This window comes from Larus michahellis, chromosome 1, assembly GCF_964199755.1.
Source record: "Larus michahellis chromosome 1, bLarMic1.1, whole genome shotgun sequence".
NCBI lineage: Eukaryota > Metazoa > Chordata > Aves > Charadriiformes > Laridae > Larus > Larus michahellis.
The window spans coordinates 213,289,884-213,316,591 of NC_133896.1; the positions used below are offsets into that span (position 1 = coordinate 213,289,884).

The 26,708-nt window shown below is 48.2% G+C and overlaps 1 protein-coding gene across 1 annotated transcript; it reads right to left on the reverse strand.

Annotated features, from left to right (window-relative positions):
• Positions 1 to 5,889: 5,889 nt before the first annotated feature.
• On the reverse strand, positions 5,890 to 26,708 carry RRM1 (ribonucleotide reductase catalytic subunit M1). The gene is made up of 19 exons (XM_074571927.1): positions 26,334 to 26,708; positions 25,091 to 25,179; positions 23,191 to 23,368; positions 22,610 to 22,710; positions 21,898 to 21,957; positions 20,507 to 20,546; positions 18,892 to 19,054; positions 18,163 to 18,304; positions 17,428 to 17,511; positions 16,631 to 16,792; positions 15,958 to 16,037; positions 15,291 to 15,492; positions 13,498 to 13,647; positions 11,675 to 11,896; positions 11,185 to 11,261; positions 10,215 to 10,350; positions 8,715 to 8,810; positions 7,671 to 7,859; positions 5,890 to 7,344 (listed from the first exon to the last, which is right to left on the reverse strand). Exons 1-19 carry the CDS (start codon positions 26,350 to 26,352, stop codon positions 7,156 to 7,158), a joined length of 2,379 nt encoding a protein of 792 aa, XP_074428028.1. The 5' UTR covers positions 26,353 to 26,708; the 3' UTR covers positions 5,890 to 7,155.

The following is a 26,708-nucleotide window of genomic DNA, read 5'->3' on the forward strand; positions in this document are numbered from 1 at the left end:
AGCTTCATGCCGGTGAGCACACAGCCCCGGCACGCCCGGCCCACAGCAGCACATCCCAGAAGAGCACCGTGGCATGGCGCTGGGGGCTTTCTTCATCACACTGGAGGTCACCTGCATCCCCGTCCTGTACCCCGGCTCCAGCAGCCCGGCCAGCAAAGCTCCCCACACCTGTAGCCCCCAGCAGCTGGCAGTTCTCACTACACATGGACTCCCAGAATGGTTTGGGTGGGAAGGGACCTTTAAAGGACATCCAGTCCCTGAAGGACCCCTGACATCTTCAACTAGACCAGGTTGCTCAGAGCCCCATCCAACCTGGCCTTGAACGTCTCCAGGGATGGGGCATCTCCCACCTTTCTGGGAAACCTGGGCCAGCGTCTCACCACCCTCAGCCCAGAAGAAAATCTTTCTCATACCTCCTTCCTTTCCTTCTCCATCATGTACTGCACTGGCCGGGCAGTCTCACAGGACACACACCGAGGGCCAGCTATCCCTTCCACCCACCCTCAACCCTACCTTTTACATGGCATAGACCAAGGAGATCGGGCAGCGTGTCCCGAGATCCCTGTGGAGACAGCGAGGAGCCCATGGACTCCTGGAAACCCAGACTGTGCTCACCGCTGCCAAGGGAGGCCCAGCTTAGGCTTTAGGAAGAGCTTTCCAGCAGTGAGAGAGCCTTGGAGTCCTGCGCTTGGGGAACCAGTGCCACCAGAGGGTTTCAGATCAGGTCAGACTGGCACCCGTCTGACACTGCTTGTCATGAGATGATCCGGCCTCGGGGAGCGGACGGACAAGCTGGTCTCTCCCGGTTCCTTCCAGTCCTATTTCCTGCAAGTCCCGGATCCAGAACCGGAAAGTCTCACCCAGCCCCTGTGGCGTCCCCTTCCAGTGGGCACAGCTTTGGGTGAGGACCCAGTCAGGTCCCAGCCCCCAGCCAGGTGCTCTCCTCCCGCCGGCTCACACCGCTGGACCCGGGCTTTGGGATGCACTGGAGGCTGGGGTGAAATCTTTAACATCTCTCAGATGTCAAAGCAATTCACATACCTTTAACATCTATTATTGCATTCACACGGCAGCCCGGGTTTGTCGAGGTACTCCCAAAGAGCCCAGGAACAACCCAAAGGGCGGACACTGCGCCCACGGCTCCTGTTTCTCCCCCTTCCCCCCAGCTATCCCAGTCTCATAACAGCTATTACAAACCCTCCCAGCATTTTATTTTTTCTAGGCATCTAAAGCGGGGCTGAAATTAATGAGAAGGCAGATGTCTGAACACCTGCACGGCATTGCTACGCTGCGGGGACGAGGCTTGTACGGGAAGCAACAGAGAACAGGAGCCGACTGAGCTGCAAAATGAATATTTAACAGAAATAGCCGCACAGCAATATCTTATGCTTGTTACTGAGTTTGACTTCAATGCTGGGGGGGGAAAAAAAAAAAAAAATCCAGGCAACGCAAGAACTCCAGGGAATCAGCATCCTCCCCCAGTATAAATGCCTCATTTTTTTATGGAGCACAAATGAGTTCTGGGCAGCCGGGGTAGGCTGCGAGTACCTCTCCCTGTTTGCCATCTGATTATTCCTCAACAGCGTCTGCAAAAAGTTCGGAGGACACTTTCTACAGCAAGAAAGTGATACATTAAAAATTGTAATTTTTAAAACAGGAAAACAGATAGGAAAGAGCCGGGGTGGGGGGGGAGGGCAGGGGGAGACAAGCACCTTGTTTTCCTGCTGCATTGCGGCTGCAGAGTTAAGAATCTCAGTTACGCTTTACTGCCATAAATTAAGAAGCATCAGCTCAAACACACGCAGAGGCAAAAAGAAAAGGGAGAAAAGTGGGAGCTCTTACAGCTCCGCATGGCTCAGGGTGGGAGCTCCCGCAGCCTTCCCCAGCTGAGCCCAAACCGACCCGAGTGACAGAGTCAAACCCGGGGCCAGGAACCAGCCCAGGAGGGCTGCACCCGCCCCAGCGACGGGACGGGGTGGCAGGGGACCTCCACCGTGGGACAGAGCCCAAACTCCGGCACGTGACCCGCACCCAAAACCAGGGAAAAGTGCCCCATTTCACGGGGAAAACCAGAGCGTGGTTTCCAGAGCCGGAATTCCCTGGGTAAGCAGCGGGGTGGTGAGGAGGGAGCTGGACTTGGGGCAGACCGTAACCCCCCCGAGCCAGCAATACAGTGCCAGTACCAGAAAAAAAAAAAAAAGTTTAATTGTGAAGTTCAATAGCAGCAGCGTCACACACAAATCAACGGGTGTAATTATTTGGCTCTGCTTGATACCCTCAGCCAAGTGCCGCACCGCTGTCTCACGGACAGAAATGGAAAGAATCCATATGAACCAGATCAATACGAAAATAATGACACAAAAAAAAAAAAAAAAAAGAGAGACTGGGTTTGCTGTCTTGAATATACAGGGAGCTGGAAGGGGTAAACACACCGCTGTTGTCAGGAAGTAAATGCCTGTTCTAAAGCGCGGGGATTTGCTTCTCTCCGTGACTACCAAAGGCGGGATGAGGAGCTTAGTGTGCAGCATCGATAATTCAGCTGGGAATCAGGGGAGCTCTGAGTGACAGTAATGAACCTTGCTAGAAGCAAGGAAGTCACGGAGCATCCCTCACCAGAGGCTTTGAGGAGCAGGTTAAATGAGCAGCTCTCAGAAATCACCTGGGTCCTGGCTCCGAGCACACATTCCTGCAGCCCCGCCGCGCTGTGACAGCGAGCAGTGCCCTGCCACGGCTCGGCACACACCGCTGGACACAGGCACGCGCCGGCTGTCACCGCGCAGCGCGAGTGGCTTCTGCACGCCCGGCTGCACTCGGCTCTTCTGCGTAACACCCCACACCGCAAAACCCCATCCAGGAGACGGGAATCAAAACCCCGTGGGACAATCACAGAATCATAGAATGGTCGAGGTTGGAAGGGACCTGTCGGATCATCGAATCCAACCATCAACCCAACACTGACAAGCCCACCACTACCCCATGTCCCTCAGCACCACATCTGCCCGGCTTTTAAATCCCTCCAGGGATGGCGACTCCACCACTGCCCTGGGCAGCCTCTTCCAATGCTTGACAATCCTTTCAGGGAAGACATTTTTCCTAATCGTACACAAAATCACAGCATGGCAGGGGTTGGAAGGGACCTCTGGAGATCATCCAGTCCCACCCCCCCTGCCGCAGCAGGATCACCCAGAGCAGGTGGCACAGGAACGCGTCCAGGCGGGTTTGGAATGTCTCCAGAGACGGAGACTCCACCACCTCTCTGGGCAGCCTGTGCCAGGGCTCTGCCACCCTCACAGGAAAGAAGTTCCTCCTCATGTTTAGGTGGAACTTCCTATGCTCAAGTTTGTGCCCGTACACAGTGAGAGACACTGTTGGGAGCAGCAGAGACGAACGAAGATGCTCAATACTACAGGCTTTAGGGAGAAACACCTGAGAAAGTCTCTCCAGCCGCTGTGGTGAAGAAGCCAGGGTTCAAAATATGAATGCTAGAGTCTTTCTGCAGGAGGCGGCTGGAGAGAACACAGAAACACCTCGGAGGAGGAATGGGGGTAGTGAGGGCAGCAGCCTGGTGTGACTCTGATGCACGACCACAGGCAAGGCCACAGCCGCGGCCTCAGAATCAGCTTCAGCCAGTCCAGAGTCCCGCTGTCATGGGGGTGGCAGGTCTCGATGCTACGCTCAGCCAGATGTGATGAAGTTGAAGCCTACGCCTCCCGCGAGCGTGTCCCACACGGCTGGGGATGGGATAACTCCCACCTGAGGTGGGGCCGGGCCGCTGCTGCAGCCTTCATGGAGATCAGCCGCCCACCAGCCTGAGGAAGAACATGTCCGGCTTCAGTGCTGCTGTCTGGGATTGGGCTGGAAGCAGGGAGAGCTGCTTGTGTGCTCAAGGGCTGTTGATTAAAGGCAGCCAGGAGCAGAGCCCAGGCTACCTCTTCCAGGCAGCTGCTGTCCTCGCTGCCCTCAGGCTGACTTTTGGTCTGACTCACATTTAACCTTTTGGTTGCACTGTCCAGTTATCAGCAAGAGGCACACTCCTCTGCCAGGCTACCTCTGTGTGGACACGGACAGGCGCTCCACCTGGGCCAAGGCAGGCGTTGATCCCTGGCTCATGGCCCCAGGGAAACGCGTAGGTGGTCTCACTACTTCCACTTCAGCAGGACAAAAGGGCAGCGAGCGCTGGCTGGCTGGAGAAGACGCTGGCTATGGAGTACACGAGGCTGAAGGGAAGGGCCTCAGGCTGTCTGCTCAGGATCTAACTATCAGGCAGCCCACGCTCAGCACGGTACCACCATGAACCCCTTCGCTTCTCCCATTCTCGCCCTGCTCCAGGAATCACACACAGGCAAGCTGCCACCAGTCTGGGTCTCCAGCATTTAAATCCCCCCCACACCCTTTTTCTTTTTTCCCCCCTCTCTGTAGCTCAGAGCTATTTCCTAGGGAGCAGCAGCACCTTGCTGCCAAGCGGGGAGATGTTCAAGAGGGAAACAGTCCGTTCATCACTGCTTTAGCCCAGCCACAGCAGAGGCAACAGAAACCTATTTCAGAAAAGGAACTGAGCAAAACTGACCCCGCTCAAGCAATGATCGCCCGCTTCCCTGGCTAGCGATAGCAGTTGGGGGATTAAGGGAATAGCGACAGGAAAATCTGGCTGGTCTTTAAGGGAATACCAGTGTTTGTCAGAACAGCGCAGGCAGCAGGAGGCAGCACAAAGGCCAGGCAAGCAGTAGCCAGGGCAGTGGTTAAGGACGAGAGAGGTGGTGGTTCCCGAGGCCTCCCCCACCCCAAAAAGGAGCATCAGCATTCAGCGCAACCCTCGTCCCCACTCCAGCGCCTCTAACCGCCTCTCCTCTCTGTCTAGCAGGAAGCACAAGCCCTCTTCACTCTTCCCCCAGGGGATGAGATCAGGCAGGAGTGCCAATTTCAACAGCACTCATGTTCAGGAGTGCCTCAGAGAGGCAGCAGCAAAGCCACAAGAACAGGGAGAGTCTAGACTGCGGGGTCCCGCGGGAGCTACTCCTCTTTACACAGGGATACATTAAGGGTGCGTTACCCAGTTACACCCAACCCCAAAAACTCTTTGTGATGCTCGAGAAGCAGCGCCTTGTTTGATCGAGTGACAGCTCGCTGCTGGCCTGGCCGCAGAAGACACACTGCGCAGCCCTGCCCTCGGCTGCAGCAGATCCCACTGGTCCCCCAGCAGCCGCAGAGGGGAATGGGCCCCATCCGTCCCACTGCAGCTCTCCAGCAAACAAGCGAGGACAGACCGGCACAAGCATCTTCACAACTTCACTAAACCCATCCATCACGGTCCAACCAGCAGCTCCTCAGCAGATTTCTACCTCTAGCCCATACTTTCCACACGCCTGTCGACAGCCTAACACATGGCTTTTCAATTCTCACTAAACTCTTTCTCTGCCCCATCCAACCGGTGAGGCTGACACGTTCTGCAAGAGCGATTCTGCTTCCCCATCAGCCCTGCTCCAGCCCTTGCAACTTCTGGACCTTCCCAAACTCACTCGGAAGAGGATTTTTGTAGTCAAAATGAATCTTTTTGGTGAAATCTCCCGAGAGGCACAGCTGCCACGGGTGGGGACAAGACACAACTATCTTCCCTTGGAAGCAGAGAACGCCACTTCCCAAGGCATTTGCAGTGATGCCTTATAGGAGAAACCAGAAGCAGAAGAAACAGGGCAAGTGCTGGACTAAAAACCAAGATGCAAGAGTTCAGGCCTTGCCTCAAGCACAGTCCCAGATTCTCCCGGTGAACTCAGCATTCCTCCTTTGCACAGTACTGAAACACAGACCTGGCCTTACTTCAGCCCCTTCCTCCTCTTTACCTCAAGCCCAAATCTTCAAAAACAACACACAGAAACAGGCACCCTACCGAGTAAAGCCCAAATGCCCCAGCAAATACAGGGTTCTGCTGATGTGCCTTATTTTACACAAGAGCCTTCAGACAATTCTCTGGGAGGAACCGTGTACATGAGGTGCAGGGTTCACAAACCAGGTCTCAGCTGCTACAATTCACTTTCAATCAAAAAAAGTGTTCCCAAGGATACCACTTGCTCATTCCTTTGACGTTCCACGTTTTATTGAGTTTGGCTGGATTAAAGGGTTAGTTGTATGGTACATGAATTCAATAAATATTTAAGAACTGGATGATGAAGCCCCATCACATTAGAGCAGGGAGTTAAGCACATGGATAAGTAAAAATGTATGATTTTTCAAATAACTAGCTGGGGTGGATAAATGCAACTCTTGGGGAAAAAAAAAAAACACAAACAAAAAAAGATGGTTGTGTGCACTTCAGAAGGGCTTTCTGGCCAAGGACAGCACGGAAGCCCATTACCAGCAAACTGACTGATAAATTAGAGCGGGTTCTTAATACAGAATAAAATGCACTGCAGGAGTTCTGCCATTTCCTGGTCAGAACTTAAAAGGAACATTTACCAAGAGCAATGTTCTGCCCTCCCAGGCTGGATGGAGAAGATGAACTCTCCAGGTAGCAACACACCTACCGCCAGCCTGCACCTTTAAAAAGCTTTTTGGAAAGGGAAGAGGAAGGGACAAGGAGAGGTAACAATGGTGGGAGAAGGGTCTCACCTGCAGGTGTGCACACACTCCAGCTTTCTAAGCTTGACAGAAGCTGCTCCTTTGCCATGACAGACAGCACAGCAAGCGCACAACACACCCAGCCTAGGGATGTTTTCCTGCTGTCTTATCACAGCAAAGGAGAAGACAGCAGTCAGGTCCGCTTCTTTCCCTGAAGACATGAGTAACAGTCTTTAGTAAATGAAAAGAATTGCCTGAAGTCCCCTGGACAGATCTTTAAGGTAAGCGGCACTAGCGCTTTCCCTGTCTGTTCAGGAGAAGTCCTGCCTGTGGGGTTCAACGTGAGACCATGCAAGAGCACTTGAGTTTTGGGGAAGCCCAGCTACTAAAGCAATATACAAACTTCTTATGCACCCTATCCATACCTGTGCACCAACCCCCGATCGGGTGGGGAAGCTACAACACACTACTGCGATCACCCCTCCTGCCACAGTTCCAGCAAGCCTCTACACCCTGAAGTAACACTAGTTATAACTTCATAGATAGTTATAGCAGGACACCAGCAAGGTGGAATGGCTTGGCTGGCACTGCAGAGCAGGTCCATTAGGAGCCACACATCATACATTCATCTCGGTTCTCCAGGGAGCACACCATGGCTGCTTTATTCCTCTCCTTCTCTTCCTCTTCCTTGGAGGCCTTCTCCCGCTCTCTGAGTTTCTCTTTGTTCAGGGTGAACTGGATGGGGTTTGCAGCTGGTTTTGTCCGTAGATAGTACATGCCAGTCTTCAGACCCTGCAGAGCAAAAGCATGAGTCAAAGAGCTAGAATCAGCTAGAGGTCGGGCAAGCGATACAGCCAGCCTCTGAAGCGCCAGCCTCCCTTAGCCCATATCACTGTACCAGCCTCACCGCCATGGCTAGTAGTAGTCAGGATTAACGGGAGCAACGCTGCGAGCATCTGCAGCTTTATTGCTCACGAGAAATGTTGCACTACTAACACCAGATTCTTGGAAGGAAACAGCCGTTGACCCTTCTAAGAATCAGCGAGACCAACTTTTCATGACAGAACTTATCAGCCCCCATTTCGCTGCCTGTTCTGAACCCCGCCCCTCCCAGATACCTGCTTCCACCCGTAGAAGTGCATGCTGGTGAGTTTGCCGTAGTTGGGTTCCGCAATGTGGATGTTGAGAGACTGGCTCTGATCAATGAAAGCGCCTCTGTCTGCTGCCATCTTGAGGACAGTTTTCTGGGAGATCTCCCACACCGTCTTATAGAGCTGCTTCAAGTCATCAGGAATCTCAGGTATATTCTAAAAGGGACAGGAAGAGTTCGCCAATGCAGTTTAACCAGTGACTGCCCAAATGTTCATATTTATAAAATCAAATTCTTCACCAATTGCTGAGACTTCAGCAATCCTAACTTTAACTGAGGCTTTTTGCAGCTGAACTCTATCACTGGATCCAAGGATTCTCTATCTGAAAGCATCCAAGCATAAAGAAACCTTACTTGCCGAAACAGGACAGCTTCTAGGTTATTTGAGAGAAAAAGCTGTTTGCAAACAGACCATTACTGTTGCGTCCTAAATAGCTGGGAGGTCTTACAAAAAGCAATCCAGCAGCTAGAGCCCCTCCAAACTTCCTGACAAGTGGGATGCACTTCGTTAGCATGCATGACTGCAAGCACAAGAGTCACAGCAGCATTTCAAACTCCACAGCATAAATGATTCATCCCACACAGACTCTTCTACACGTACCTCCTGGATCTGGATGTCATATACTCAGTTCCTGTCTCAAGCCTACTCCCTACTATGAAATTACCCCTTTATAATCTTTATGATAACGGGAATCCAAACATTTGCAGAACCTGCATAAAGTAGGGCAGCCTGACTCGGTATTTGTTCTAGCAATAATTACCAGTTCATTTCCATCGGGCTTCTCCACGACATGAGCAGGCTCCAGCAGGAACAAATTACCACCGAGATCAGACACATCCCCTCGTATTTCCTAATGGAAATGCTGCCCTTTACAGCTTTTCCTCCCCAGCCTGGCCGAGTCACACATACACGGCAGACCTCAAAAGCACTGTGTGGCAAGACAGCCCCCAGCCAGCACTGCCCAGACGAATGGGAATCCCTGCACCGTTCCTCCTGGTTTCTCACGCGTACCTGGATAGAGCCATTGTGGGCAATGATTTGGTTTTTCATCTCCTCATTCCACAGGCCCCTCTCTGTGAGATCTTTCAACAAGTGCGGATTCACAACCTGTAAAAGGCAAAGGCCAGAGAATGAAAGCACTGCATATTCTGCTAAGCTACACACCCTGCTGCAACAACCCACCTTCCAATCCTGCCCAGTTCCCCGCTGTTCGCTGGGGCAGGAATTTGTGTAAACAGATTGAGTTTGTTAGAAGTGACTGTCGATTTTAATTGCTCAAACTGACACACAGGGGGAGCCATGATTCAGAAATTGTCACTAAGCCCTTTCTCATCACAGATACACTTTCCTAGAGAACATGCGCAGGTTTTTAAATGGTTAAACAAGACCTTGTACAGTACCGACAAACTTTCGCTCTTCAGTCAGCATTGCGGTCTGCGCAGACGGCCAGACTAGGCTCAAGGTTAAACCATCAGGGTAACAAATATGAGATGCCGCTGGCCACTGCAGAACACAGCAGGCTGGCTGCAATGCCTGGCTGACACGAGCCTGGCGCTGAACTACTCGGACAGTAACAGGAGAAGTTACCAGACGTTACAAATCAGAAAGGGGACTGTATGGAATTCTCCTGCATGACGAATGCCAAAAGATGTGAAAGGGAGAGATCTTGGTTTACCAGGGCCACTGACCACAACCTGAATAACTAAATAAGGATATAAACAATCCTTAAGACTGAGGGTCAGAAGGGGAGAGAAAAACAGAGGTGCAGGCTGTTTATCTGGGAGAAAAAACAGCGAACTTTTGCTTGCTAGGACTGGGGGTACCTGTCCAGCAGCCTGCACCCGACCTACACAGAGAAGCAGGTTAATAAACCTGTTGTTCTGACCTCACCACACCTGTCTGAATTGATCTTGCAGTCAGGAGGAAATGGAGTGCTCTCCCTAACGTCGATGAGGGGACAGACCAGGCCTCCCTAAGTTAGATATTCCCCTGTCTTACACGGAAGTCTTTGCTAACTCCAGAACTCTAATTGTTTCATACTCTGTCCCAAATGTCCTGTTGCCTGACAAATTTCTCTGCATCTGTAAAGCTTTTGCATGACTTCTTCAGATCTGTTCAGTGCTTTACATACAGCTCTTTCCTCAGGACTGCGCAAAGCAGCACTGTGCTCCGAGTTACTCTTCCCACAGCACACCTGTCCCTTGAATAATTTCACTAATCATTCATTTAGCACGTATTTCCTGCAGGCCATCTTGAGGCCTCATAAAGGTTTTTTCCAGACAAAAGCAGCACTTCTTTACAATTTTGCATATTCCACGATGACTGTTGTGGAATATGCAAAACTGTACCATAGCACATGGCAGGTGTTCTCCCTGGGGCTTCTGGCCTTTGACAGAAACATCAACCAAATTTTGTTAGCAAGTCTGTGGCCTCCACCTTGTCTTTCTTAGCACTGAAAGTCATCAAAGAGATGGAAACAGAAAAGCTCTTTCCCACAGCTGTCTTGCTTACCTGAAACTCTCCTGAGAGGACTCTGCGTGTGTAGATGTTACTGGTGTAGGGCTCGATGGATTCGTTATTGCCCAAGATCTGCGCAGTAGAAGCAGTTGGCATGGGAGAAAGGAGAAGGCTATTTCTGACACCGTATCTAGGAACAACAGTCAAGAGTTAGAAAGCTTCAACCAAGGGAGACAAGACAGAGAAGACCCAAAACAACAGAGTCTGCCTGCAAAGAGCTGTAGAGGGCAGAGGGCCAGTACCAGCAACCCCCAGCTCACGCTCAGAAATCTCACCACCTCAGGGTAACCTGCAAACCCTGCAGTGAAAAAAGGGAAGCTCTACTAAACTTGTACCATGGGTAAACGTGGAACCACAACTAAAGTTTTTACTACTTTCATCTTTAATAAGAAGGTTTCCCAAATTATTTAGTGATCAGAAACGGTGCATAGAAAAAAGATCTGTCAGGCACTCCACAACTCCACAGCACTCAGGCAAAACCAAAACAAACAGCCCATGAAGGGCCTGAGACTTGTCCATAAAGGAGACAGTAGACAGATTTACTAAGTTTAAAAATTAGACCCACACAAATTGAATAAATTCATTACAGGCACTTCACACTTTAACAATTGCTGTCTTCACAGTGTTCAAGACTCAGCTGCTTTTCCCTGTCCGTCGGGAAAGAGTTCCCAAGCCCAGCTGACTCTGTCTCACTACATTTGTTGAACAGGAAACACAAACCATCCTGCTGATGCATCCAAGACAAGAGCTCAGCCAGATCAGCCTAGGGGGTGCGCGCTCTCTGGCTTGTAAGAACAAAAATGAAATAAAACCATCCACAAAACAGTCCTGAAGAAAGATCTACTGCAGCGGGGGGGAATCACATAGGACCATTTTTACACCTGCACGTTTTCCTTTGGTTTCAGTCAGTCAGAACATATCGAACGTATTTTACATTTAATACAAACTGTGCCAGACTACTCACTTCGCAATCTTCTCCTTCAAAGCCTTCCAGTCCCAAAGATCAGATGGGGTGACATTCCACATGTCATACTGAAGAATCTGAAGAACACAGGTGTAGTCCAAATAAGACAGGGTGCTCTTTTCTCCGTGCTTTATAAATCACATTGTAAATTGACATGTTGTTCCTATTAACTATTCTCTGCAATTCAGCCTCAGCGAAGCTCCGTGATCTTACAAATGTTCAATCTTTTAATTGCGCTAAAGGGAACGGCCAGCACAGGCCGAGTCTTGCTTTGCTTTTCTTGCTCTGCACATCAGTTTAACTTCCGCATTTCTTACTGCACTTAAGAAGCCAAACTGATGGAGAAAAACTCAAGTAGCATTTGTACTGTTGCAGTATTATCAGCCTACGGTGTTTCAGTCATACATCTTCTGTACCAAAGACCAGGCACAGTCACATTATCTGCTTTTCATAGCTTTGGCCCTGACACAGGACAGTTTCTGGTACTTACTCCTTTGCTGACAGGAGAACCCTCATATGTTTCATACGGTCCTTGCTCCTTGGCAAGTTCACAGCTGGCTTCCAAAGCACCATAATAAATGGTCTCAAAAATCTGCTGGTTCAGGCGCTGGGCCTCGGGGCTTTCAAAGGGGTACCTCATCAAGATGAAAGCATCTGCCAGGCCCTGCACACCAATGCCAATGGGACGATGGCGTCTGTTGGAGCGTTCAGCCTATGTGGTATTCAAGCACAGAGAATAACTGCCTTTAGCAGAACTACAGAAAATCATAGAATCAATATAGTTGGAAAAGACCTCCGAGAGGAATTTTCATCCATACCATCGCCTTAGCTTTTATGGGCCATCCATTCTGCTGCAACAACCCACCTTCCAATTCTGCCAGTTCCCCACTGTTTGCTGTTTGGTGGGGCAGGAATTTGAAGACCCAGACTAAGTTTGTTAGAAGTGATCACTGATTTTAATTGCTCAAACTGACACACAGAGGGAGCCATGATTCAGAAGTGAACACTAAGCACTTTCTGGAAAAAAAACCCAGGCCTGTGAAGACATTTAAACTCATGCAATCAAATTGTACATGCTAGAAAAATCATCTTCATCAGGTTTGGCTTCACACTTTGGGTATTTGCTTATTTCCTCCTCCAATGCCCAGCTCTGACGCTTGACTTTCTATGTCCTTGCAATGCAACAGACCCTGCTCCCATTTCTCTTCAACAATCACCAACCCTCTCCCCACTTTCCTTCCAGAAAGCTGTCTATGCACCCTCCCAAAAATGCATAAAAACAAAAAAATCAAGACTGAGTTACACCTTAGAATCATAGAGTTGTCTAGGTTGGGAGGGATCTTTAAGATCATCAAGTCCGACCATTGACCTAACTCTGACAAAAAACATCACTAACCCATGTCCCTCAGCACCACGTCTGCCCGGCTTTCAAATCCCTCCAGGGATGATGATTCCACTACTTCCCTGGGCAGCCTCGTCCAATGCTTGATAACTCTTTCAGTGAAGAATTTTTTTCTAATATCCATCCTAAACCTCCCCTGGCACAACTTGAGGCCACTTCCTCTTGTCCTGTCGCCCCCTGGCTACCCCCTCCTTTCAGGGAGTTGTAGAGAGCGAGAAGGTCTCCCCTCAGCCTCCTTTTCTCCAGGCTGAACACCCCCAGCTCCCTCAGCCGCTCCTCACCAGACTTGTGCTCCAGACCCCTCACCAGCTCCGGTGCCCTTCTCTGGACACGCTCCAGCACCTCAACGTCTGTTCTGTGGTGAGGGGCCCAAAACTGGACACAGCACTCAAGGTGGGGCCTCACCAGTGCCCAGTACAGGGGGACGATTGCTTCCCTAGTCCTACTCACCACACTGTTCCTGACACAGGCCAGGATGCTCTCGGCCTTCTTGGCCACCTGGGCACACTGCTGGCTCGTATTCAGCCGTCAGCTGACCAACACCTTCTCAGGATCTTTCCAGGATCCTTCTCTCTGATCCACTTTCCACTCTATGCCTAGTGCTGTTCTGTGCTTTATGGAGATCCACACACACAAAAAAAATTCCAACGGCATCTCAAAGGGAGGCTTTTTCTACAACTGCTTCACTAAGGAAGTGTTCTGGGTTGAAGCTTAAGAAGTCACTAACAACAAGTCACATCTGCAAACAGGTAGTTAATGGAACTCCCAACTATTAGCCAAAACAGGTTTACAAATTCCCTCGCTGGTTGCTTCTGCCCAGGACTGAACTGGGATTGCTACAGAACAACAGGCCCTTTGTCACCAGACTCTGGGAACGCCTTCAGCCCGTACCAGCTCAGCACAGCACTCACCTCTGGCACGGGGTAGTAGTTGATATCAATGATTTTGTTCAAGTTTCGGACAATAACTTTAGTGACGTCAGCTAGCTTCTTGAAATCATACGTGTGCTCTGAAGTGACGTACATGTTCAGGGCTATAGAGGCCAAATTACAAACCGCAACCTGTGGGGAAAACACAGCGAGAACGGGCACGTCAGCCAGCACCCTGTGCAAAAACCAACATCAGTCCCCAGAGCGTGGTCCCTATCCAAGCTACGTGGAAACAAAGAACCAAGCAACATATAAGGCTAGAAAATGCACTCCTCATTTCTTTGCTATCTTGTGAGTTGCAAAAAGGGTAACAACAATTCAAAAAGTTTAGTAAATATCAGTATCACCATAAAAATTCAATTCTCTGGCTTGGTCAATCTTGTTGCCTGTAAGCCATTCTTCCAGAAACTAAATCTAACATTTTCGTGTGTTGCCAGAACCAGCAGCTGACCTCAATGAGATCCAGACTATATTAGGGCATTTTTTTGAAAAATTTTTAACACTAATATTATTTCCAACCCCAGGAGAATAGAAACAAGTAAGCTGAAATTTCTTGTGCAGTGCAGGCAGGCAAGACGGCTCTCCATCTCTTCTAGGCTACTCAGGATTTTATGAATACGCCAAAGAGCGTGAGCTAAAGAACAACTGGTGGCTGCTCAGGCAAGAGAAGCTGACACTTTCAGTTAGTTACAACATCCTCAAGAGCTTTACTGCACTAGAAATTGCTCGTGCTGCATTAGCACTAACTCAATATCCTTCCTTCACTTTTGTTAGCAATCTTGCAGTCCAAACATAGCACATCCATAGTGCACCAAGATTAGGGTGGTAGACAGGGAACTCAGGGGAATTGATAATGAAATATAAGCCTTGGCGTAGGAGAGGTATGGTTTTACTAAATCATTAGCTGTGGCCAGCAGGTCGAGGGAGGTGATTCTCCCCCTCTACTCCACTCTCGTGAGACCCCACCTGGAGTACTGCATCCAATTCTGGAGCCCCTACTACAAGAGAGATATGGACGCGCTGGAACGTGTCCAGAGAAGAGCCACGAGGATGATCAGAGGGCTGGAGCACCTCTCCTGTGAGGACAGACTGAGGGAGTTGGGGTTGTTCAGTCTGCAGAAAAGGCGGCTCCGAGGAGACCTTCTAGTGGCCTACCAGTATCTTAAGGGAGCCTACAAGAAAGCTGGGGAGGGACTTTTTAGGATGTCAGGGAATGGTAGGACTAGAGGGAATGGATTAAAACTAGAGATGGGTCGATTCAGACTGGACGTTAGGAAGAGGTTCTTCACCATGAGGGTGGTGAGACACTGGAACAGGTTGCCCAGAGAGGTGGTGGAAGCCCCATCCCTGGAAGTTTTTAAGGCCAGGCTGGATGGGGCTCTGAGCAACCTGATCTAGTGGGGGGTGTCCCTGCCCATGGTGGGGGGGTTGGAACTAGATGATCTTTAAGGTTCCTTCCAACCCTAACAATTCTATGATTCTAAGAGATGCTTACATCAGCTACCAGCTACCAAACAGTGTTCAGAGGTTCACTTTGATGGGTATCTTGTTTTATACTGTTTGTTATATTTGCTCCAACTCCATGGGAGTTGGAAGCAGGGGCGAACCCACACACAGAGTCAGTGCAAGAGCTGAAATACTTGAGTCAAAACTTCCCCAGAATTTCCTTAGCTACCTGTTGCCTTCCCCAACCAACAGTCAGACATATTCTAGAAAGCTGCAATAGGAGCAGTCACAGCTTTCCTAAATGCTACAAGTTCCTGTTCTCCACTTACTTCATCTTTGCTGGTGTACTCCACTATTTCTGTACACAGATTGCTACATTTGATGGTGCCCAAGTTCTGCTGGTTGCTCTTTCGATTGCAAGAGTCTTTGTACAGCATGTACGGCGTGCCGGTCTCCGTCTGAGACTCAATGATAGCATACCAGAGCTGCTGGGCCTTCACCACTCTGCGGACACGGCCTTGCTTCTCGTAACTGCAACAAGGGCACACGTTGCTTAATAATTCCCAGGCTCTCCAAAAACAGCAGCGAAAGACAATCATTTTTAACACAACATCAGGTTCAGGCAGGCAAGACCCCACTCACTTCTGAACCGTGTGAACTCAGAACTGTCCTTGTTTAAAGAAAATAGCAGCATCCTACACAACTCATTCAAAACAAAGCCGTGGACCGCTTTAAGCAGGGATCACTTCAGAATTTCCCTCTAACAAGCTAAATCAACCACTCATACATAGTTCCATCTTGAACAGGTGACAGTTTGAAGCAAAACCCTATGTAGGCATTCCCCATCTTTGTCCTTTTATCAATCTGATAACGGAACTCACTGAGCACTCAATAAGCCAACACCACAAACCTGTGCTATGGCTCCCAGCCACCACACAGCAAGGGCAGTTCTGTGAATGGGTGACTACTGCTTAAAAATCTATTCCCTTTTCTTACCTTTCATATAGTTTCTCAAATTCCTCTCCCCAAACCTCATCTAGGCCAGGACACTCATTCGGACACATTAAGGACCAGTCCTGTAAGGAGGAAAAGATTTTCTCTTGAATATTTTTAGGCATCCTGTTAATTAAAGGCACTCAACTTCATCAGCAGATCCTGCTATAAACCGGAACATGCAAACTACACTGCCCATCCTGAAAAACTACAAACCAACTCTGCCGGCAGACATGGGGAAGATGTTTATCACACTAGTCAGATTTATTTAAAAGTTAATTATATGAACGTTTATGACCAAACCACATTTTTAGTCTTGAAATGACTGGTTCTTAAGCTGTAGCCCTTTTTAAACAAATACAAGCAGTCGTATGAAGATCAATTTACTGAGATTTTGCTGCTTTAAGGAAACTCCAGAGTAAAAATTTAGCATAATACTATCAGTACATAAGTCACAGGCTGCAAGATTAGGCACTGAAGGAAAGTGTCCCACTGGAGCTCTCCAACTCCCTTCTCTACCTGCACAGCCTAGTTCTCAAATAAGGTGCAGCAGATCTTTCAGAAAGTTCCTTTGCTGCACAGAAGGCAGCTCTGCAGCCCTTCCCGAACTCCATCCCAGGGCTGATTACCCGTTTCTCCGTTAACAGACCTATTCTGCCCCAATCAAGCTTCTTACCTGGTTGGTTTCGACTCGCTTCATGAAGAGATCGGGAATCCAGAGGGCAAAGAAAAGGTCTCTGGCTCGCTGCTCCTCTTTCCCAGTGTTCTTCTTTAAGTCAAGAAACTCAAAGATGTCCAAATGCCATGGCTCCAAGTAGATGGCAAAAGCCCCAGGTCTCTGATACATAAAATATAGTCAAGATCATTACAAATTGCCCTTGAAAATAAAATCTCCTGCACTGCTCCCAAGTGCACATAATACCCTAAACTAACTAGAGCTTAGTTTTATAGTCTCCTCAAGGCTTTTTTGTGTTAATGTTGCTCTTGCTTATTGGAACGAGGCCATGTTACCAGTTCCAGATTCTCCATAAAAATGATTTAGTACCAAAAATATATTTCCTCTGTGTAAACATGAGCTTGACAAACCTTAGATTTACTTATTGTGTCATGCCTCCATTGACTGGACTATGTGAAGACAAAGGATACAGATCAAGAAGCTTTCTACAGTCTTACACCTTAATTCACTATTGGGCACGCAAGGAGTGACCAAAAACCGGTGCAAGAAGCTGATCTAACACGTGCGTACCACACAGCAGATGTACCAAAAGATATACCTGCATGACAAAATGCATAGTGAAAGGGGAACGCCAGAATATCAACGAGAAGGGGAGAAAATGCCCTATTTTAATTGTGTCACCTACAGCCACTTCATCAGCTCACTGATGTTACTGGGGCAGTCTTTCACAGATGTGGAACCTTTCCCTCTGACCTGAGGTCCCCTTATTGACCCCCGTTTTAACAGAAAGCCAGTACCTTGTTTCCACCTTGATCCACGTAACGGGCAGTGTTGTTGTAGACCCTCAGCATTGGAACAAGACCGTTGGAATTTCCATTTGTCTGCAGAGGCACAGGAAAACCAACAATACTGAAAAGGAGCTGCCCGAAGAGATGGGCCTACAATTTGTGTACGTCTTTCAGCAATCTGCAAAAATGTTTTGCTGAAAGCTAGGAACTGACCACCCCAATCAGTTATTTGGTAGCCCCTTCCCCCCCCCTTTTTTTTTTTTAAATAGACAAAAATGTATATATCAGCTACTGGTCCCAGAGTTAACAAAATGTACCTCCTAATTTCTTTCCTCTACGTTATCTAATTTAAAGACTTGCAGAGGTTACATCCACTGTGACAAAAAAACAAACGCACATCCACAGATTATCTTAAACAGTCAGACATACAAAAAGGACAAGGGCTAATGCAGGAGTCTCTGAGCATACTCCTAGGCTGCTAACACGTAACTAACTTGGAGTTGCCTGATCAAACAGTGGAATAAGATCCTCTTTTTGGAAGGACTTCTATTAGGAAGCCAAAATTCCAAGGAAAACCAACCTTTTTGCCTTTGAGCATTCTGAAAAGGGAAGGACTACTGAGCTAGTGTGACTAGCTGTGTTAAACTGACTCGGTAGAAGCAGCACTGATTTGGCAACTGAAATACAGACATTTCCTGAAGTGAGAAGGTTAATCTCTGTTGGGAACACCATCTGTACACTTACCCCGGCAATATAGCTGCCCGTGGCTCGGATGCAGCTCACAGCAACGCCAATCCCACCAGCGGACTTTGAGATGAGTGCACACTGCTTGAGAGTGTCATAGATCCCCTCGATGCTGTCATCCTTCATGCACAGCAGGAAACAGCTAATGAAAACAAACAGCTTTAGCACACAAAGATTAAAACAGAAAAAGTCAAGAAGTATTTCACCAGGGCTGCACATAAACAAGCGTAAATGCTGAACCTTTAACATGCTATGCAAAGCAAATAAATGAAGCAAAGCCAGAGGTTGCAAAGTGGAATAAAGGACAGTTTTAGAAAACATCACGAGCAATACTTGTATTATTGATATCTGCATTAGCAAAGCAAAACATTGTTAAAATCCTATCAATTATGCTTGTTAATTTTAGCATATTTTAGAAAACAATTACCAGGACTAATTTTGTCATCTACAGAAGATTGTGGATATAAGTAACTTTTAAATAAAATATAGACATGTAAACATTTCCATTAGCTTTTGAAGCTTACAGAAACCTGGGTATTTTTCCCCCAAAGACTATACTAGAGATCAAGTCAAATTTGACAACAGCTTCTTAAAGCTTCATAAAACAATCACAGAAATACAGCTACTATTTTTGGAAGTTGTGAAATCATTTCATTTGAACAGATCTGATCTCCAAAACTTTTACCTTCGTCCAGTTATGCATAAAGCGAACTTGAAAGCCAAAGGTACCTGGAAAGCTGAGGCCGGTTGGTGCCTGCGTTGAATAGCGTGGGGGATGCGTGGGTAAACCACCGCTCAGACAGAAGATTGTACGTTTCAATTGCAGCATCAATGTCATTTTTGTGGATCCCCACTGATACCCTCATCAACATATGTTGGGGACGCTCAGCAACTGAACAGAAAAAGCAAAGGGGGGAGAAAGAATGTCAGCGTGACATTTACAACTAGTACAGACAGATCTAGAGGTCACAGCAATAAGCTACAAACAACGTGCAGTGAGCCACTCGACAGACGTAGTTTTCACAGAATCACAGAATAAATCAGGTTGGAAGGAACCTCAGGAGGTCTCTAGTCCAATCTCCTGCTCAGGGAAGAGTGAGCTACGAGAATCAGACCAGTCTGCTCAGGACTTTATCCAGTCAGGTTTTGAAAAACTCAAGGACAGAGACCGCATAACCCCTCCCAACAACCTGCTACAATACTTGACTGTCCTCATGGGGGAAAAAAAAAAACCCCACACCTCTACTAACAGTTAAAATCCAAGAAATATCCAATCCAGCATACAATTGCTCTCTAGGTTTATTATATTACAATTAACCTCTCACCATTCTAGTGTCCTGCAACAACTGTCACTGATACCACAGCAGCTCTTTCAACTTAAGTTTATTAAAAAGTGCTCAGCATTACGAAACAAGTTATCAGCTGGACAGGAACTGCTTCATCTTCTAAATCCTAAATAGCATGCAGCTTTCGAAGCATTAGGGTCCTTAAAACAGATAGGTAAAGCACAGTTGTTCAGGTCACACTACCGGTATGTAAACTTGCCACAGTACTGCTCTTTAATGATCAACTCTTTTTCAGGCAAGCTTACCACTGCCATAGATGCCGGATTCTTAGCCTAAGAAAAGAATTTGCACACGCCCAGAGAACACTTACTACAAATGTGTTGCTATTTTTTTAAACCAGTACTTACTGCTTTCACTGGAATCATAGAATGGTTTGAGTTGGAAGAGAACTTAAAGTTCATCTACTTCCAACCCCCTGCCTCGCACCAGCCCAGCTTGCTCCAAGGCCCGGCCAACCTGGCCTTGAACCCCTCCAGGGATGAGGCAGCCACAGCTTCTCTGGGCAACCTGGGCCAGGGGCTCACCGCCCTCACAGCCAAGAATTTCTGCCCGAGATCTCAGCTCAATCTCCCCTCTTGCAGTGGAAACCCCTTCCCCCTCGTCCCATGGCTCCCCTCCCTCATCCAGAGTCCCTCCCCAGCTTTCCTGGAGACCCCTGAGGGACTGGAAGGGGCTCAGAGGTCTCCGCGGAGCCTTCTCTTCTCCAGGCTGAACCCCCCCAACTCTCTCAGCCCGTCCTCCCAGCAGAGGGGCTCCAGCCCTCCCAGCATCTCCGGGGCCTCCTCTGGCCCCGCTCCAGCGGCTCCGTGTCTCTCCTGTGCTGAGGCCCCAGAGCTGGAGGCAGCACTGCAGGGGGGTCTCCCCCGAGCGGAGCAGAGGCAGGGTTTCTGCCAGCACATAGAAAGCTGTGAGGTGGCCTATTTGCCTCCCCAACCCCTGCTCTGAGCCTTGGTCTTGACTTTTAAATAATACTTCAAGCTGATAGAGACAGTTCTTACCTTTTGAGTTGATTTTCAGCAAGTAGGAGCGTTCTAGAGTCTTTAAAAAGAGAGAATGCATTTTAGTAGACATGCAGATTTCAGTTAAAAAAAAAAAATCCTATTAACTCCAGACTCAGGCATCTTCATGTTCCTTACCCCAGGCTTCACCAGAAGCACCAACCCTGCACTCCACTCCCCCTGTTATTAAAGGCATAGAGTATTAGGTAACTAATGACTAAAAAAACCACCAGAAGTCCACTGTACGATTCCACCACTGAGGACCCTATGCTTTGGATTATGGAGTGGTGGTGGAGCATGCAGCCACAAGGTTCAATTCTGCCATGGTGAATTAAGGCTAGAAGACAATGGAGTGCTGCTTCTCCACAACCCCATCCCTCCTTAAAATACTGTTAGTTATACTACGATAATGCTTTCCAGACAACCTGTATCACAATCTGCAGTGATGGGTGTTGAACACACAAAGCGACAAATATGGTAAACCCACAACTATAGCAGATGCGTTTTAAGCTGTGCCTAATGGATTACAGCAGTAATTACAGGAGGGGATGTCAGGAATTGCGTATCTATACACACATAGAAACACGCACGCCCCTTCAAGGTCCCCTCTTTCCATCCTTGCCTATGCTGTTCCTGCAGCCACTCCGCTCTTCACACACTCTAGTTGTCTCCTCCCGGCAAACTACTTCCCCAAACCAGAAGGCCCCACATCAGGTGTGTTGATGTAAACTCTCGGCAAAGACCCCGCAGTTCTTACAGAGATTGACAAGAACTATCTGAAGTACCCAGTGGTATGGCAAAGCCAAATGCTCTCCAGCTAACCCTCCGGAGAGCCCACTGCATCGTACCCTAAAACAATTCAGCAAAGAACAAACAGCATGTTACGAGGGAAGCAGGAGGAGCAGATGGTGGGGGCACAGTTAACTGGACTAGCTGTGGGGGAGACGTTCCAGCAGCCTGGAAGACGACAAATGCATGGGATGACACACTGAGAACAACTGTTACACAAAACAATGGGAAAAACCAAAAATGCCTTTTTTGGTTTATTAAGAATCAGATTATTTTCTCGAGGAATGGCATGAGCTGGGAAGCCTTCAACAACATTCAGTGCTATCTGCTGCGAAACAGTTAGAGCCCAACGTTTAAAATATTACAGCAGCCAAAGTACACAATGAAGCCGAGAAGAAAGTACATGATTCATCCAGTTAGAGAACTGCTTTGTGCAGGTACTCTCCATATTTTTACAAACTCACTAATGACCCACCTACTCCAGTGCCCTCCTTGCCCAAATCTCTATGATTCTGCAAGTGTTCCCATCCTTCCCAAAAGACTCAGCTCCAGAACAGTATCAAAACAGCAGCCCTCGTTATCATGAGTAATGTGCTTTTTACCTTAAAACCAAAATAGTTGTAGGAGAAGTCTCTGTCATAGATAATGGCAGAATTCAGGCGCTGAGAGGAAATAATACAGAGAAAAATTTACATTCACAATCAGATTTTTTGTGCCTCACATTAAGGTAGAACAATACTATCACTGTTTGGAATTTCTGGCCTCAAAAGTGTAGTGAAACAGATATCAGATCAGAGGGAATAAAGTAGGGAAAAGCACTCGGCTTGAAAAAACAAATGCACAGTTTTAACAGTTTTTTTCCAAGTACAATGCACAATGGTTGGCTACGTTTTACTACAGTTAGATACCAAGAAACAGAAGATAGAATCAAAATACAAACGTGACTGCCCCGTAAGAACACGAGCTGGAACAACTGGAAATCAGAACCCAAACCTCATCTCTCCCTTCTGCACACGCAAAACAGATTGCTACATCAAAAAGGTACTTTTTCTCAAATTAATTAGTTATGCTGATCACAACTATGAGGACACCCAAGAAAATAGATTCTACTACAGAAACGTCTTTATATGAAGGAAATTCCTACATTGCCTCTTTTAAACTCTGCAGAACAGAGCAGTTGTCACCTGCTCTGGTTTCTGCATTGGCTTTTTGTCCTAAACCAGACATGGCTTACTTAAAAATAAGAAATATAAGTTATCTGAACTAGTTCACTCAATTTTTAAAACTTAGAAGTGGAAAAAAAAAATTACATACATCTTTGTTGGCCAGAACTATGTCTAGAGTTTCTTTGGAGATCATCGGTGAGTGCTTCCCATTGTGAGGGTTTATGTAGTTGTAGAGATCATCCATCACATCTACAACAGAAAGAAGGACATCCACAGACCTACATATGCATCAGCCGTCCTCAAGGATTTAACAGGCAGGACTACCCATCCTCAAAAATACCTCCCCGCCTCCAGCTCTAAACCATACAACTTTTCTTCTATCTGCTCAGTACTATTACTAATCTGTTAACCTTAAAAATGCACTTCTCTTACAATTTTTTTTTTTAGAATTTATAACACACGATAAATGGGAAAGAAAGTGGGTGCAACCTAATTTCAATCAGTTACATTTTTCATCAATCTATTTATACAGATATTTTTCACAAAACAGGCAATTTCATTTTCCTTGTGACATGCCTAAAACTCACGTTTTTCATCTCCATGGCATTTTTAGTTAGGCTGGGTCCTTAGTAACTTCTGCTTAACAAAGAGATTTCCATATTTATATCCTCTAAAACTCCTACTCCCTTTCTGACTAATTGCTATCCAAGTGTCCCCAAAGAGACTCACCACTGAATACTTTCTTAGTTTCTTTGTGCAAATTGGACACTGCGATCCTTGCTGCCAGGATGGCGTAGTCAGGGTGTTTGGTGGTCAGGGTTGCAGCCGTTTCAGCAGCCAGCGTGTCCAGTTCCACTGTTGTGACACCACTGTACAGCCCCTGAATCACTTTCATGGTGATCTGGGCCTGAAAAAGGAAAATTCCGGAGGTTAGCTACCTGTTGCTGGGGAAAAAAAATATACTAACGTTTCAACCATTTAAGAAGTTAAGAGAAGCTTCGCTATAAGCAGTACCATTCGGTCTGTTTGAATAGAAAAGCAAATTAAAATACCAAACACTCTTGGTGAAGTACTAACTCCTAAAATTTTAAAGTAATACTGGGGCAGAAGGGAGAGCAAGGGAAGAGTGAAGGCGGCAGAAACTGTCATTCCAGAATCATTAACATTCTTCTGCAGACACTTTCCTAAAGGCTATAACAGAGTAGCAGCACAGTTCACAGGGAGAATAGTCAGATTAAAACAGTACTTGCTTGGAAGTTTTGAAACTCCAAATGAAGCCTGACTTTATAAACGCCTGATGAGACATGGAACCGCTGTGCTTAAAATTATTTCATGATGAGCAAAAAAACCTCAACCCTGGAGGGGATACAATGGCTTAACCTAATCTTCATCTGCCAGCTGGGACCTTTTGTGGGAAAAGACTTTTGCACCTATCATCTCTCAAGTATTTTCTGCTTGTCTTTCCAGGATTTAGCCCTGACCACTGCAAGAAAGAGCATATCCTCCACTGGAGAAGAGAGGTCTGATCTAACATTTGAAGTGCCAACAGCCTCACAAAACCAGCACATGTAATTTTCAAACCTTAGTCTCTGAAAGTGAGAATGTTGGGTTAGGGATTTTTAGTATTGGTTCCTAAGGCATCTGGCACAAGAAGATCCAAGTCCAAAAGGAGAAACTCAGTTCCAGAGAGATGTCACACACTACTGCAGAATAAATAAGAAGGCAGTGCTTCATATAAGATTAGCTTTGTCATTAAGACGGGGGTATTAAGAGTGAGGAGGACTAGGAATCTTGCTTCTGTCCTCATCATGAGTGCCCTATGTCATGGAGATCAAGTCCGTATACTTTGTTTCAGTAACCAAGTCACTAATGCTCATTCTGCTGCTCTCTATCTGTGGCTGAAGAGCAGTACTTTTTTGTGCAGAATGAATGTCAAATATATTACACGTGTAATTTAAGACATAAAACAGATCATTAGATCTTGGAGATAGGAAGAGCCTAAGTTGGCGACTCCAAATGAACAAACTGGGTCTGCACATCTGCATAAAAATCTCACAGAGATCACTGGATCCATGAGGGAGTCATCCTCTGCAAAGGCTTTGGAAGGAGAAGCTTACATGGGTGGGATCAACCTGCACTCAAAATCCTATGCAGCTGGAAAAAACAAAATGGGGATATTATAATGACAGGGGTGTTCTGTCAAACAGAAGGGTCACCTTGTTCTATTAAGAGAGCATCAAGAGCTACTTTCCATATAGTATTCCTCAAGCTTTGCAGATTGAAATTGAGAGCAATCTACCAAAACTGAAATATGTGAGTTGGAGCAACAAACAACTCTTTTTTTTTTTTTTTTTTAAGCACAAGAAGCCAAACTGCTTTAACAAAGTCTGAGGAATAGGCAAACTGATTTCCCCCCCCCCAGTCTCAAACTCTGTGAAGGAAAATAACTCAGAAGACAAACAATTAGAAGAAACACATTGTGAACGCATTTGCCAAGAGTTCCTGCACAGGCTGCCATGCTTGGCTTTTGCCAAGGAGAATAACTGGGTAACATCTGCTCACCACTGCTGGCTTTTATCAGAGAACCCCAGGGGCAGAGAAGGGGCAGCAGGAAAAACGACAGACTCACAGGATCGACAAAGTCAGCGTTGAGCCCATAGCAGAGCTTCTGGATGCGCGACGTGATCTTGTCAAACATGACACGCTCTTGGCGTCCATCTGTTGGAGAAGACATTACTGTCACAGCAGCTCCCATTACAATAAAGAACCAGCTAACACAGTATCCTCCTGCCAAGCACCTCACCCAAAGAGCCAGCCCTCTTTTGCGGGAACTTGAGGTGGGAATCACCAAGGACAAGCTGTTCAGGTTCTCTGTTCGGGCCCAAGGAGAAGGAGAGGCTATCCCCTCCACCCCAGCATGTGCTTGCTGCAGGTGATCAATACTATATGTTGGATCCCTCTCTGAGAGGCACAGACTCCGTATAGTGAAGAAAACCAGGGAGCTCTCACCATTTCAAAAGAGGCACGAGTACCCACTACAGGGCCAAGAAATTCCCACCCCACTGCACCTAAAACTCTGCATAAACCCAGTTCTCAGGACCCCCGCTGCAGAGATGGGGAACCCATCTGAGAGCCACCCCAGCGCCCCCGCCCCTCAGCTGGAGGCCCCTCCTCTAGCCGAGCACTCTCCTTGGATCAAAGGTGTGGGGACTGGGGACTGTGGGGACCAAGCCCAAATCTCACTACCATGGGGGGGCTCTCCCAAAGCAAATTAAGGGGTCTCATCCCTCACTCATGGTGTCATGGGGGGAGCTCCCTCAATCCGGAGTGCCCCCCAGTGCAGGCGGGGTGCTACCCCCTCACACTCAGAGCCATGCAGAGGAGATCCCATCCTTCCACACTCGGTGCCATTAGGGATCCCCCCCAAAACAGAAGGGGGAGGTCCCCATCTGCTCACTTTAGGTGCCATGAGAAAGACCCCCCTAAAGCAGAGGGGTCCTCATCCCCTCACACCAAGTGCCACGGCAGAGACCCCCCCAAACAGAGAGGGTCCCGTCCCCTCACACCGAGTGCCATAAGAAAGACTCCCCAAAGCAGAGGAGGTCTCATCCCCTCACACCAGGTGCCATAAGAGGGACCACTCAAACAGAGACAGTGACCCCATACCCCCCGGCTCGGTGCCATGAGAGGGACCCCGCAAGACAGAGGAGATGAGCCCACCCCCCCACAGTCGGTGCCATGAGAGGGGACTCCCGCAGAGGAGAGCGGGGACCCCCGCAGAGGAGAGGGGGGACCCTGTCCCCTCCCCTCGGTGCTGAGGGGAGCCCCCGGGCCCGGCCAGTGCCGCCCCGCGGCGGCGGGTCCCCCCTCACCCCGCTTGACGACGTGCATGGCGGCGATCGGCGTCCCTTAGCGCAGGTCTCCCAACGGCTCCTCAGCGCCGAGCGCGGTCTCAGCGCTTCCCGCTCCCGCCAACGGCGCTGACCCCGCTGCGCCGCCGTAGCGCTCCACCCCTCCGGCCGAGGCGGCGGGCGACATCTTGTCTCCGGGCACCGCCTCAGACTTAGCCCCCTTCCCCCAGCGCCACGACTTCAGCGCCGCTTTCCACCGTTAGCGGAGACTCGTCTCTTCCTCCATCCCCACGTCTCCCCCGTCTCCTCCCGCTAAACACCACCCCGCCGGGGAGGGCCGCGCCGCTTGCCCGCTTCCAAGATGGCGGCCGGTTGCCCGCTTCCCCCTGCGGGGAG